The 14,180-nt window shown below is 36.1% G+C and overlaps 1 protein-coding gene across 1 annotated transcript in view; it reads right to left on the reverse strand.

The window, feature by feature from the left end:
* The window catches only part of LOC150103724 (phosphatidylinositol polyphosphate 5-phosphatase type IV-like), a 225,112-nt gene that overhangs the window by 164,490 nt on the left and 46,442 nt on the right, over nt 1-14,180 (reverse strand). The window contains 1 exon segment of the mRNA XM_090396512.1: nt 4,426-4,546. Coding sequence (XP_090252638.1) covers nt 4,426-4,546 — 121 coding nt within the window.

Below are 14,180 nucleotides of genomic sequence, written 5' to 3' on the forward strand. Positions count from 1 at the left end.
AGTACATGTTTTACTGCTGATTTTAATGAATGAAACATAGAGCCCTACCGAGATAAAGCACGTTGTCAGAGATATATCATGTTGAAGGCTTAATGGACTTTTTACAACACTCAAAAAGAATTAAAATAGAATTTAATACTTCCTATATTTCGTCCTAGTCACTAGGACATCTACGGGGATTACAAAAACAGTTAATGTAACATACACACAAATAATAAACAATACTGAGCCCAACCATGTGGGTGACATTAAAGTCCTATCTAGTTGGAGCGCCCTCTAAGGGCAGTAGTAGGTGGCCTGGAATGTAAGGTGGGACCTCTGGTGATGAGTGTTTCCCAAATCTTCGGAAGCTTAATACAACCGTATTTATTCAGATTTGGTTGGTTTTTGAGAACTGCTGCTGCTTCCAAGAAAAGTCTCTCTTTCTTGAATTTGCTGTGGTGGAGCATGGTGGTTTTCTTCCAAGATACCCTGTGGGTGGTATCCAAAACATGGTCAGCCAAGCCTGAATGGCCATAGTTGTGTTTGCAGATGTAAGACTTGTGTTCCTCTAAGCGGATGGATGCTGATCTGCCTGTCTGTCCAAAGTACGGCAGCTTACAGGAACAGGGTACTTTGTAAACTCCAGGCAGAGAGAGAGGAGGGAGCTGATCTTTTGTAGAACGGATAAGGGTAGCAAGTTTGCGGTGGGGCTTATATGCTGTGTGTAGGTTGTACTTTTTTAGTATCTTGGCTATTTTTTTCGGATGTGCCACGGATGCAGGGTATGGTGATGGTATTTTTAAATTCTTGTTGACGAGAAGGACGGGGAATGGGGGGGGGGGGGGGAGTTGATTATTTTTTTGATACTGTGATCACTGTAGCCATTGGAGAGGAAAGTGTTGTGTATGTGGTTAAGCTCAGTAGTGAGGGCGGTTCCACTGGAACAAAGATTGTGGGCTCTCTGACCATGTTTTGGATACCACCCACAGGGTATCTTGGAAGAAAACGACCACGCTCCACCACAGCAAATTCAAGAAAGAGAGACTTTTCTTGGAAGCAGCAGCAGCTCTCAAAAACCAACCAAATCTGAATAAATACGGTTGTATTAAGCTTCTGAAGATTTGGGAAACACTCATCACCAGAGGTCCCACCTTACATTCCAGGCCACCTGCCCTTAGAGGGCGCTCCATCTAGATAGGACTTTAGTGTCACCCACGTGGTTGGGCTCAGTATTGTTTATTATTTGTGTGTATGTTAACTGTTACATTAACTTACGGGGATTACAAAAACATTAACTGTTTTTGTAATCCCGTAGATGTCCTAGTGACTAGGACGAAATATAGGAAGTATTAAATTCTATTTTAATTCTTTTTGAGTATTGTAAAAAATCCATTAAGCCTCCAACATGATGTCCTCACAGCACTTAAGCCTCTACACACGAATGTCAGAGATATAGCATTCAAAAAAAGACCCAATATTCTTCCCTCTTAAATTCTGAGCAATATTTTATATACGATAATCTAATCAATTTACGATTGAACAAAAATAAAACAGAATATCCAAAATCTAACGACACTGTAACATTTGTTTACAGAACACCGTTGCTAAGCCACGAGTAAGAAAGAAACATTATAGTAAACTGTCAGTAACATGCTTTCTTAGGGAAGTCGTTTATGCATGAACTGTTTTAGCAAACTTCTAATAATACAATATTTACCTGACGTGTAAAATAAATTATTTTCCTAATTTGATACCAAAGCCTATGAAAATAACCAAATTTTTCACTTCGATAAGTCTGCATTTCTTATGCAGATAACAATCACACACAACATACATTGCAATCCAAAATCACAAATCGCACGTGTTATTTGTACTCCTGTTATTACAATCTAGCATGTGACTTGTATATCAACACTATCTCACAACTGTTGGGAGTTTTTTTATTTATTTATTTAATAAATAAAATAAAATAATAAAATAATTACTTAAGGCAACACTATCGGTGAAGCATTAAGACAACATGTCATGAGTCCGAAAATCAAGGATGTCAGTGAGGCAGTTGACAGGGAGTGAGGGAAATTGAAGGAGTTGAACGATTTGCAAAGCAAGAAAAGTTTCAAAGGCGAGAAACATACATTAAGTGAATATATGAGAGTTGCTGGAAGAAGCAACAAACAAGAGTGAGAGAGTAAAAATTCTGCTGCTGTATGATATTAGTGAATTAGGAAGAAGATGCTGCAATTACAAATTATTCAATGGTATTGTGCAAGAGGAATGGAAGGCAGTTTATAAATGTCTGGAATAAATTTGATGGAAGAAAGACTTGTATCTACCTGATGTGTTGCTGGAATGATTTGGGAATTAGATATTTGGGGCAAATGTCATTCTACCAATCGACCAACCTTGTCAGCAAAGGTTGGACAATTGGTAGGGCCTCTTCTACTAATATCTCATGCAAAAAGTTAAGCAAGTTAGAGAGCGGTTAGTTTGGAAGGGGTTCAATCGTTCGATACTGTTGGCACACTCTCCCTCGACGAGTCTTTGGACTCCCTGGAGGTGTCACATAATAATAATAATAATCTACTGTTTATCTGACCTTCAAAACAACTCTCCTTCAATTAACTGACCCTTGCATATCAAGTGACTTCTGATAAAGAACCATGTACTTCAATTAAGAAAGACGAGTCAGATAATTGGTAGATTATCGGGCACACACACACACACACACACATATATATATATATATATATATATATATATATATATATATATATATATATATATATATATATATATATATATGAGGGTTTTCTGAAAAGTCTGGTAAAAAAATAAGTTAAACACATTTTTTTGGAAAAATCGCCTTGATTTCACAACATAGTCTCCATTGAGGTCTACACCTTTCCACCGAGTGTCCAATTTTTTCATCCCATCTAAAAAGTAGGATTTGTGAAATTGTGCAAAATAGTCATTGAGAGCCTTGATGACATCATCATTCAAAGAAAAGTTTTTCCCACCGAGCCAAATTTTTAAGTTTGGGAACAAGAAGTCACATGGGACCAAGTCCGGAGAAAACAGTGGATGTGGAACCAATTCGAATCTCAATTTGTGCAATTTTGCCATTGCAATGGCCAATGTGTGGGAAGGTGCATTGTCTTGATGAAAGAGCACTTTTTTGTATGCCAATCTTGGCTGTTTTTTCTACAGTTCTTCTTTTAAACGGTCCGACAGTGATGCATAATAGACTCCTGTTATTGTCTTAGCCTTTTCCAAATAGTCTAACATGATAATTCCTTGGGTATCCCAAAAAACAGTGGCTGTCACCTTCCCAGCTGACAAAATGGTCTTTGCATTTTTCAGTGCTCTTTCACCAGACATTGTTCACTGTTTTGACTGCTGCTTGAGCTCAGGTGTGTATCCAAGTTTCATCTATGGCCACGAGTTGATGCAAAAAATCCTGCGAATTGCAAATAAACATCACCAAACACTGCTTTGAAATGTCTTTTCACATGCATTTTTAATCGACAGTCAACAATCACGGCACCCATTGTGCACACAGCTTTTTCTTGTGCAATTATTCGTGCAGGATATTATACACCCGTTAAGTTGAGATGCCCACAATCTCAGCAATCTTACACACTTTCACTCAGCAGTCTTCCATAAAGATACCATGGATTTTGTCTATAATTTTCTTCGTAGTGACCTCAGTCAGGTGTTCAAAGCATGCTTCATCTTCAATGGACTTATGACCACGTTTAAACTCATTCATCCAAAAATAAAGTCTTTAATGCTGGTGCAGAGTCCACATGAACTGCATCTAACTCGGCTTTGATCTGAGCAGCTGTCCACTTCTTCAAATAAAAGTATTTTATCACTGCACGAACCCACAGGGTAAAAGAAGACGAGGAAAGCCAAGAGAAGCATGGAAAAGAACAATACTGAAAGAAATAACAAATATTAATAAAAACTGGAACCAAATAAAAGCAGAAGCAAAAAACAGAGTCCGGTGGAAAATGGTGGTGGAAGACCTATGCTCCCAGGTGGAGTGAAGAGGATTAAGTAAGTATCACTGCACAAAACTCGTTTTTCTTCATTTTTATGAAATATGCGAACATGGTCATTTTAAATGTTTGTCAAACGAGAACTACGGGTTGCACATGGCTAAATTTTGCCGGGGTCATGAAAAAGATATGTGCCGACACTGGTATGAATGAACAAATTGTGTCGCAGTCTATTGGAAATTTAACACTTTTCAAACAACCCAAATATATATATATATACAACATTTATTAACTAAGCACAAAAAAAATAGTCTTGGAAACAAAATTAGCTATCATTACTGCTGAATCACATCTGTGTGTTTTATCCTTAAAAACTTTAATAATCCCAAGAATTATGAACAAAATGAAAGGAAAATAAATTCTGCACAAAAGTAATGCATACCCGGCCATTCATATTCCATGTTCCTATAAAAATAGTAACTTTTTTATCTGGAAAATAGCGAGCCATTTCTTCAGCACCAAGCAATGATCCAGAGGCACGTACACTTCCAACCATATAGCTTCTGTAAAATAAATTTGGAGATTAGCAATGCATCTCAGTCCACCACATAGTAAGTTATTTTATTCTATTTTATTTGGACTTTGGCTATAAATAAACAGAAATGTTACCTGTTACGATGTCTAGGTTGTCTATGTATCTGGAATACAGTATCTTCAGAAATGTTTCATAAATTCGCTTTATAAGTCAAAGAAAGAAAACAAAATTGCAGAAAATAGGAAAAATCCAATGAATAAATCTTTTTTTTTTTGAATAAAACATTCACATACACTCACTCAAAAGCTTGAGAATGGAACAATGTATGCAGAAAACATAACATTTAAAAATATATCAATTAATATCAGTCAAAAATCAATTAATAATCAAAATAATATAATGATAAATTATAAAAGAAACAAGAAATGGAAAATCACCTGGAGAAGATAAGCTAGGTTCAGAACTATATAAATACGCAGGAACAAGATTCAAAGAAAGGCACTTATTATTTTTAAATAATAAGTGCCTTTCTTTGAATCTTAAATCTAAAATAATATTTTTATTATTTTACTCAACTGGTATCCCCCCAATAGAATGGAAAAAAGCAATTGTGATTCCTATCTTAAAAAAAGGTAATAGAGATGACCCTAAACACTATAGAGGTATCAGTATACTAAATTCCTATTACAAAGTATATAGCAGAATCTTAAATAACAAACTAATGAAATATTCCGAAAACTTTATTCTAGAAGTACAGAATGGATTTAGAAAAGGATGACCATGTATAGACCCAGCCTTTTGCCTAAAATTAATAATAGAGAAAAGAAGAGAATATAATTTAGAAACACATATTGCATTTATTGACTTTGAAAAAGCATTTGACAAAGTTAAAAGAAACATATTATTTAACATATGAAAAGAAAGACAAATACCAAATAATATCCTAAAAGCTATCCCAAGTATATATGAAAATAATCAAATACAAATAAGATTAAATCACGAGCTATCATATACAAGAGAGATAAACCAAGGGGTCCGACAGGGATGTCCCCTCTCAGCAACTCTTTAATATCTACTTAAATGAAATAATAATAAAATGGAATAAAAATTTACATCAAGGAATTAAACTTTCTCCTACAGTTAACTTAAACACTCTCCTCTTTGCCGACGACCAAATAATAATTACAAATTCTGAAGATAACTTACAGAAAGCTATTTTAGATCTAAATGAGATATCCAAAGATTATGATAATTTCCGTTGATATTATCATATCAACGTAAAAATCAAAAACTATGGTCTTTAAAGTACAAGATCCAGCAAGAACTAAAATAGTAATAGATAACAAGATCTTAGACCAGATGAATTCATTTAACTACCTAGGATGTATGATCATCACATATGAAAATGAAAAAGATATAAACATAAAAATTGCAAAATATTTAAAAATAACAGGTGTAATTAACTCTATATTTAAACCAAACCTAGTTCAAAAACAAACCAGGCTAAAAGTATACAATACATTAGCCCTACCAGTCTTAATGTATGGAAGTGAAATCTGGACAAAAAAACAAAAAGACAAACAAAGATTAACAACAGCAGAAATGAAGTTTATGAGAAAAACTGCAAAGTATACCCTATTTGATCACAAAAGAAACGAAGATATTATGAAAGAATTAAACCAAGAACCAATAATAGAAAAAATTAAAAAATATAAACAAGAATGAAGACAGAAAGATTACGAAAACAAGCCATTAGGAAAAAGAAAACCAGGACGTCCTCTTAAACGATGACTTCTAAGGCCGGAACAGGCCATGCTAGGCCTAAATCCTTGATATGCATGATGATGATGATAAATTATGAAATAATAATCTACCCTATATATATAATAAAATGATAAGCATTTTTATGTCACCTTTTTTTGAAACATTTTGAAACTCAGGCGCTACCCTGAGTGTCGAGTCTTCAAAATTCGAGTCATCAGAATTCAAGGAGAACCGGCCTACCAGTCCGGAACTTGGGGGTTGGGTGCCAGAACCTTCCCCCCCTTTCGAGTCTTCAAAATTAGAGTCATCAGAATTCAGGGAGAACTGGCCTACCAGTCCGGAACATGGGGGGGGGGTATATCCCCCATAGTAAATTATAAATAATAATAATAATTTATAAAAGAAAAATCACTACGGGTTTTATTATTGCTGTAGTAACTGCCCTACATTCAAGAAGAATATAGGAATTCAAGAATGAATATTGTTTTGATAGTTGAGGTCTCCTGCAATGGGTCTACTGACTCCATGGAGATACCCGTAATAATAATATTAATAATATATGTCTAGACCACCCTGCGTACACATGCACACATTCAATTTTATATTTATTTTTTAAACACCCAGAAACTAAATGCTGAAACCCTTGTTTTAAGCCAAAGTTTAAATGTAGAAAATTGTAGTTGAAAGTCAACTAGAAATCTAAGCTCCAGTCAGAAGACTGGAAGATGAAAGATTGGTTGACAAGAAGTTAACTGTGTAAGTATGTAACCTGATAAGCATCTAAACCTTGCAGAAAATTGCCAAAAAACAAGTATTAAACTATTTTGCATCCCTTGGCAATGGTCTACAAGATTGTAATCATGATAGGGTTTAATGTCACATAAATAATATAATATCAAGTTTTGCTATCTAAACATGTGGTAACTTTGTCAATGTTACAGGAAAATCGTAGGGTGGAAAAATCAATTGATTAACATGGACTGTAATGCAACTAGTATGCATATTTGGAGGAAAATTTCATAGATTAAGCTTATTGTCTTAAGGAATTGAACAATGTTATTTATTCATAAGGAACTATTTGATAAAAATAAAGGCTTGAATCTGTGACATATGAGATCTGCTTATTCATGTTGTGTATGAATAAATGTTGGGTATGATGTCTAACTTCAGAGCTCAACTCCTCTGAACCTCTTTTGAATTCATTTCTAAAAAAACTGAGTAACGAAATATGCAAACAGCAGTCCAAATCAGCCTCAGTGATGAGGAACTATAACCTGTTTATTCAGATATGTCAATTCCCTCTTTATTACCATAATTCACTGTGTGAAGCCTAAAGAATGCAAGGACCACAATCCTCAGAGTTCAGATCTCATTATTCCAACATAACAAGTAAGAAGTGAAGTAAAAATGCAAAATAATAATGAAGTAGAGATTAAAGTTGTGCTTATGAATGGAAAAATGGATAGCATGAGTGTAGAGAATAAGAGAACAGGTGTACAAGACAGATAGGTAAACAGGGGAAAGGGGCTCAAAGTGGAGAGGGGAATACAGCATGAGAAAGGTTGATGCTCAAAGAGGAAGTGAATGTGTGAGTATACAGGAAAGAAATGGAATGGCCTGGAATGTAGAGAACAGTTAGGTTTGAAGAGGGTTCTGGAATGGGTAATGAACAAGAGAGAGAAATTACTTGATAAACTCATGGAAGAGTCACATCTAATAAGTGGCATCAATGAACTTGTTATAGATTCAAAAATGAACTTTTATGTTTGTAGCTATAAGGGGGGTGTGCTGTTTCACTGATTGTGTTAATTAGCCCAAAATAAAACTAAATAAGAAAAAAAAAAACAATAAGTGAAATATGGTTGGATGAGGATGGCATCCTGAAAGGAATAGAAATGGAAGAGTATGACATTTTCTGTGAAGACAGAAAAGCTAAAAAGGAAGGTGGAGTGATACTGATGATACAAAAAGAGTTATGCCCATGCAAGGTAGAGATTCAATGAGGAACTAGTGGTAGTGGTTTTGAGGCAGCATGAGATAGGGGTGAACAGAATGAAATATTTAGTTGGATGCTGCAACAGGATCTGGTAATGCAAAAGGTAATGACCATGAAATGTATAAGCAAATTAGCCAAGCATATAGGAAAAGAGTGATCACTACGTGTGATTTTAATTATGGCAATGTAGACTGGGATGACAAGATAGCAACTGAGAGTAAAGAAAATGAATTTCTTGAAGTTTTGAGGGAAAACTACCACAGGCAGTATGCAACAGAGGACATGCAAGGATCAAGTATCTTGGATTTAACCATCTCATCAGAGGGCGTCATTATAAATGGTGTCAAATCTCTACAGATGGTGAAAGTGACCATGAAGTGATTACCTGGGTGGTTGCCAGCCATGTGCAGAAGGATATTTATAGCACTACAAGGCTGGTGATTATGAAAAGCTCAAGAGAAAAGTTTGCAACTGTAGCATGGAATGAGGAGTTCGATGGAAATGCAATCAATACTGCTTGGGTGATATTCAAGAACTATCAAGTAGAAGCAATGTCTAAATGTATTCTAAGGATCAGGAAGTTAAATAATGTAGGTGTGAAATAGAATGAATAAAAAGATTTAGCAGATGATAGAGAAAGAAAGCATTATGGAGGCAAGATGAGTGGTAATAATCCGTTCTGTGAGGAGTATGAGAATTTCAAATTTTCTGTGTGGACAACTCAGTTGGTAAGGATAGCAAAAGTGCAGCATTAGTATCAGTTAGCTAACCCTTTGGTATTAATAATTTGGTCTAGCTACTCACTGATGAAGCCTCAATAAAGGCTGAAACCGGTCTGGGTAGTGACCTCCCTACCATAATGTAATAACAGCATACATTTCCTAGGAAATGTGTTTTTACATTATGGAAAATACCAAAGAAGAGCGATCAGAACTTTCCCCACCTTTGCAACGAGTTGGCCGTATTTGTACTACGTTCTAGGACTACTTGCATTCAGCTCGCGCTAGTATTCGCCGATACTTTTATAGTTTTTTATACTATATATTCGGCATGAAACTCTCCGATTCCAATCTTTGAGTTTCTTATTCAGTTTTAAAACAATGTGGGATCTAATATCCCCTTAATTTAATTAAAGCAAAAAAAAACCTACAGAGTTCTTTTGATATGTAGCCAATAGGAAAAAGAATGATTATAGTAGAAAAGAAAATGGTATAAGGATAACTGCTGCAGAGGCTATAGTAGAGATAATAATTGAGTAGTTCATAAAAGTGTTTCTTTCTTCTGAATGTGATAGCAAGCATAGTTTGAGAGCAGTAAGAGGAGATAAGGGGAGACTGACGAGGAGTTATATATGAAATTTAGTAAATTTGATGTTAACAATGCTGTAGGACTTGATATATCACCACATATTTTGAGGAAATGTGCCAGGAGTTGACATCTACACTGACATATTTGTTTATGATATTCAAGAACTATCAAGTCTTATATTGGGTCAAGTTCCAAAGGAGCGGAAGGAAGGCAGGCAGACAGGCAAGACTATATTACTTCATAAGGGAGGTAACAGAATTTAAGCAACATTACAGGCCTACCTGGGTGTCAGGTGTTGTGATTAATGGGTTGGAGAACTTAATGAGAACAAGGTTGTAGAATTGGGTTGACAACATATTCTCTTTGTGGATGGCACAGAGTTGTTAAAGGAAGGTCATGTTTTAGTTATCTACTTATTATAATAAGGCAACAGCTGCATTAAGCAAGGGAGATGGATGCACAGTAGTAAATAAACTTAGATTTTGCAAAGGCTTCTGATAAATTGCCACATGATAAGTTGTTAGTTAGAATGGATAGGATTGCAAATCAGATTAGTGCTTTCAATTGGAGACTAGCTATCTGATAGGTATCAACAAGTTGTGTATGGGTAATATTCTAGAAGAGGAAAATCATTGGTGATGTGCCTCAAGGATCTGTTTTAGGACAATTACTGCTTAACCTGTATGTTAATGATATTGGGTAAGGTTTGAATGAGGATATTCAGCTGTTTGCAGATGATGCAAAGTTAGGAAGAACTATGAGGAGTTGAGTAGATATCGTCACTTTACAAGAGAACATGAGAGTGGGGATGATTGTTCAATGTTGCAAAGTATAATGTTTTATAATTCAGAAAACAAATACAAAATGCAGAGTATACACTTGGTGGAGATATACTGGAGGAAGTGTAGGAAATAGGAGATCTGGGGGTGATGGTGGGATAGGGATGTAAAATTTAGAAGACACATTGTAAAAATTGTGCCATTCTTATCTTCATTGAGATATTAGAAAGGATCTAGAAGCAATTGATTGGAATGTTGAGCATGAAATAAGTTAAGAAGACACAATTTACATTGTCTAGTGGATAGAAGGAAGAGGGGGTGATATATACAAGTTGATAATTAACATTAATCATAGAATGGTGGAAGATGGAGGAGAACAATTTACGAAAGGAGGCTGTGTGCAAGAGGGTGAGGAGTGGTTTCTTTATGTGGAGGGTGGTTGAACCTTGAAATGCATGGCCTGAGAGAGTGGTTGGAGTGGAAACGGTCAATGGGTTCAAGGAGTGGTATGATAAACTTTGTGTTTCCTAAAAATGACCTCCCATGATGAGTCTTTTGACTCCATAGAGGCCTGGATAATAATAATAAAAATTATCCCTGGAAGCTGTATAAGGTATGAGCAAAGGAGTAAGAAGCAGGTTTTCTGTGTGGAGAGTAGTTGGAATGCAATGCCTGAAAGTGTGGTGTCTACAGAGAACTTGAATGTATTTAAGGAATGGTATGATGAGCCATGTGTATGCAGAGGGGCCTCCCACAATGAGTCTGATTTTTTGGCAGTCTGAGGATGATGATAATAATTAATGAAAAACAATGCAAGAAAGCTAAGCACAAACGTTTGTAACACGAGACTTGAATTCTGTAAGGTTTATATAATTAATGGCTCTTTTAATGTATCTAAGTACATCACTCCCCTTTTGTTAATTTTTAGAACATTTTCCTGTAACTCTAATAGTTATCAAATACTCAGTGAAACAAATTATTATTGCCTTTTATATAAATAAAATAACATCATGTTTCACTAAATAGTTGGTAACTTTGTTATCTCTGTGATAAAGAACTTTCGATGGTCAAGAGAAGCAAGAGTGATTTAACCTTGCATCCCATTAAACTGGCCTCTGATTCAGCAGTTAGACTAATTTTGTCTATAATAAATTCTTTTATTACAAAATCTGCCTGAACACAAACACACACAAAGAAAAAAAAAACTAGTGGCACTTTTTTACATTCCATGTCAAGTTCAGGTTCCAATTCCATGTTCAGGCTTCTCATTTTCCTCCCCTCTTTCTGACAACTATATTTTGAACCTTTCTTTATATTGCTTTGGGAGTTAAGAAAATAACTTAAATGAGAAATAAATTAAATAAGAAAATAACTAAAACTATGGTTAAGAAAATTTTCTTAACCATAACTTATTCATAATTGTATAATATTGCCAATTTACAAAGAAACCATACGCATGTTAAATATTTTAACATGCAGAGACAAACAAGTTATTGTTCCTCTATATCGAGCCTTGATAAGACCCCATCTAGACTACTGTGCCCAGGTTTCTTCTTGATGGGGAGGAGGTGGAGAGGATTCAGAGACAAGTGACTAAGATGATAGCAGGTCTGTGGAATGAACCTTATGAGAACAGGTTGAAGATTTGTGGGTTGCAAAAATTGGTTGATAGGCAGAAAAGGGGTGATATGATTGAGACATTCAAATTACTGAAGGGTTTCTATAAGATTAATTCAGAAGATATTTTTGAGAATAGGATTGGTGGTGGGAGGACTAGGGGCCATACATAGAAGCTGGGCAAGAGTGTGGTTAGCAGGAGTGTTAGAACTAGGTTTTTTACTTGGAGAGTGGTAAATGAGTGGAATAAGCTGCCAGTCTGTTGTGGGTGCTATGACCGTGAATGAGTTCAAGGTGAGGTATGATAGATACTGTGTGAATGTCAAATAGTTGCTCTTGACATGATATTAGGGCCTCCCTCGATGAGTCTGTCGACTCCTTGGAGTTGCCCGAAATAATAACAATAATAATATTTTTTTTTTTTTAAAATACATTTTATTCATAAGACTCCATAGTTACACTGTAAGCTAATTTTTTTTTTATGTACATATTGGCAATAAAATTAATTCGATAATTTTATTTATATAACACTGCTTGGAAAGAAGTCAATGGACACCATAGTCTTTGAATAAGATATAGGATCTGTTTTCACTGTGATGATTGCCACAATCCTACAGGGCACACTTTCCATAAGTATGTATGATAGCGATCAATGGGAATTTTGGACCATTCTTCCTGTAGGTATGTAATGAGGTCCTGGACTGTTGTGGGGGAAGATGTTCCTTGACCTCACCTGATGCTCTAGTTCATTCCAAAGATGTTCAATAGGGTTGAGCTCAGGGCTCTGTGGAGGCCAGTGAAGTGTGGCCATGTTTAGGTCCAAAACTACACAGTTACATCAGCAGCTTTATGACATTGCAAGATGGTGCACTGTCTTGCTGAAAAAGACAATGGTCAGTTCCATACAAATGGCACAAAGTAGGAAGCACTGCATTGTTCAGATGCATTGTTCAGATACCTCTCAAGAGTCCAATGTTCATGGCACCACAAACAGAGGTGTCTGAGGCCAAACCAGGTAAAACAGAACCATATCATCATACAGCCACCTCCAAATTTCATAGTTGGAGTAATGCACTCTAGTAAGAGACATTTACTGGGCATCTGCCACACCCGTCTATCTGCTCAGTAGGCATGATTCATTGCTCCATAACACAACTTTCCAAGCTTCCATGTCCCACTTTACACACTTTTTGCACCACTGAAGATGATGCTACATGTTGGTTCGGGTAATGTGAGATTTGCATATTGCAGTCCTACCATTAGAACCCATGTTGCGAGCCTCAGTTCTGAATGTTTTTGTGCAAATTCATGTTCCAGTCAATGCTCAGAACAAATGGCAGTTTTTACATACAGTGGTACCTTGGATTGCGAGTAACTTGGTCTGTGAGAGTTTTGTAAGACAAGCAAAAATTTTAAATAAATTTTAACTTGATAAACGAGCATAAGAGTATTAATGCAATAAGAGTATTATCTATATGCTTTGTCTGCCAAGCATCACGTGATCACAAGCAACTCGGGATTGTGGCTAATCGTCTCGCATGCTCGGTATCAGTTGGCATATCTCATTCATATAGTCAACATTCGTGCTAGCGTTGTGACCACATGTTTTTGCATAAAGCATTTTTTTTTTATTTTATGTCCAAATGTAGTGACTGTTCTTTATTAACTGTACTACGACAATAGACCCAATGAAGAAAAGGGTTGAAAAGGAAGGCGGTAAGAAGAAGGAGATGATTACGGTGGAAGTTAAGAAGGAAATCATCGGGAAGCACGAACAAGGTATGCAAGATGCCGCCATCGCAAGATTTTATAAGAAGTCTATGTCAATGATTTGCACAGTATTAAAGAAGAAAGAAGAACTAAGGGAGTTAGATGTAGCAAAAGGCGTCACAAGAGTATCAAAGCAACGGCCACGATGTAGAAAAGTTGCTTTTGGTGTGGATCACTGAGAAGCAACTAGCAGGTGATACTGTGACCGAGAACTTGATCTGTGAGAAGGCAAAGGCCTTGTACGCCAACCTCATAAGTAAACTGCCAGGTATGTCAACAGAAAATGAAGAAGGCTTTAAGGCAAGCAGGAGATGGTTTGATAACTTTAAGAGGAGAAGTAGCATCCATAGTGTTGTGAGGCATGGAAAGGCTGTGAGTTCGGACGCAAAGGCAGCTGAGGCGTTCATTGCCGAGTTCCAGACGCTCAT

The sequence above is a fragment of the Typopeltis vanoorti genome, chromosome 8 (assembly GCF_054136105.1).
Source record: "Typopeltis vanoorti isolate ZY-2024b chromosome 8, IOZ_Tvanoo_1.0, whole genome shotgun sequence".
NCBI classification, from domain to species: Eukaryota; Metazoa; Arthropoda; class Arachnida; order Uropygi; family Thelyphonidae; genus Typopeltis; species Typopeltis vanoorti.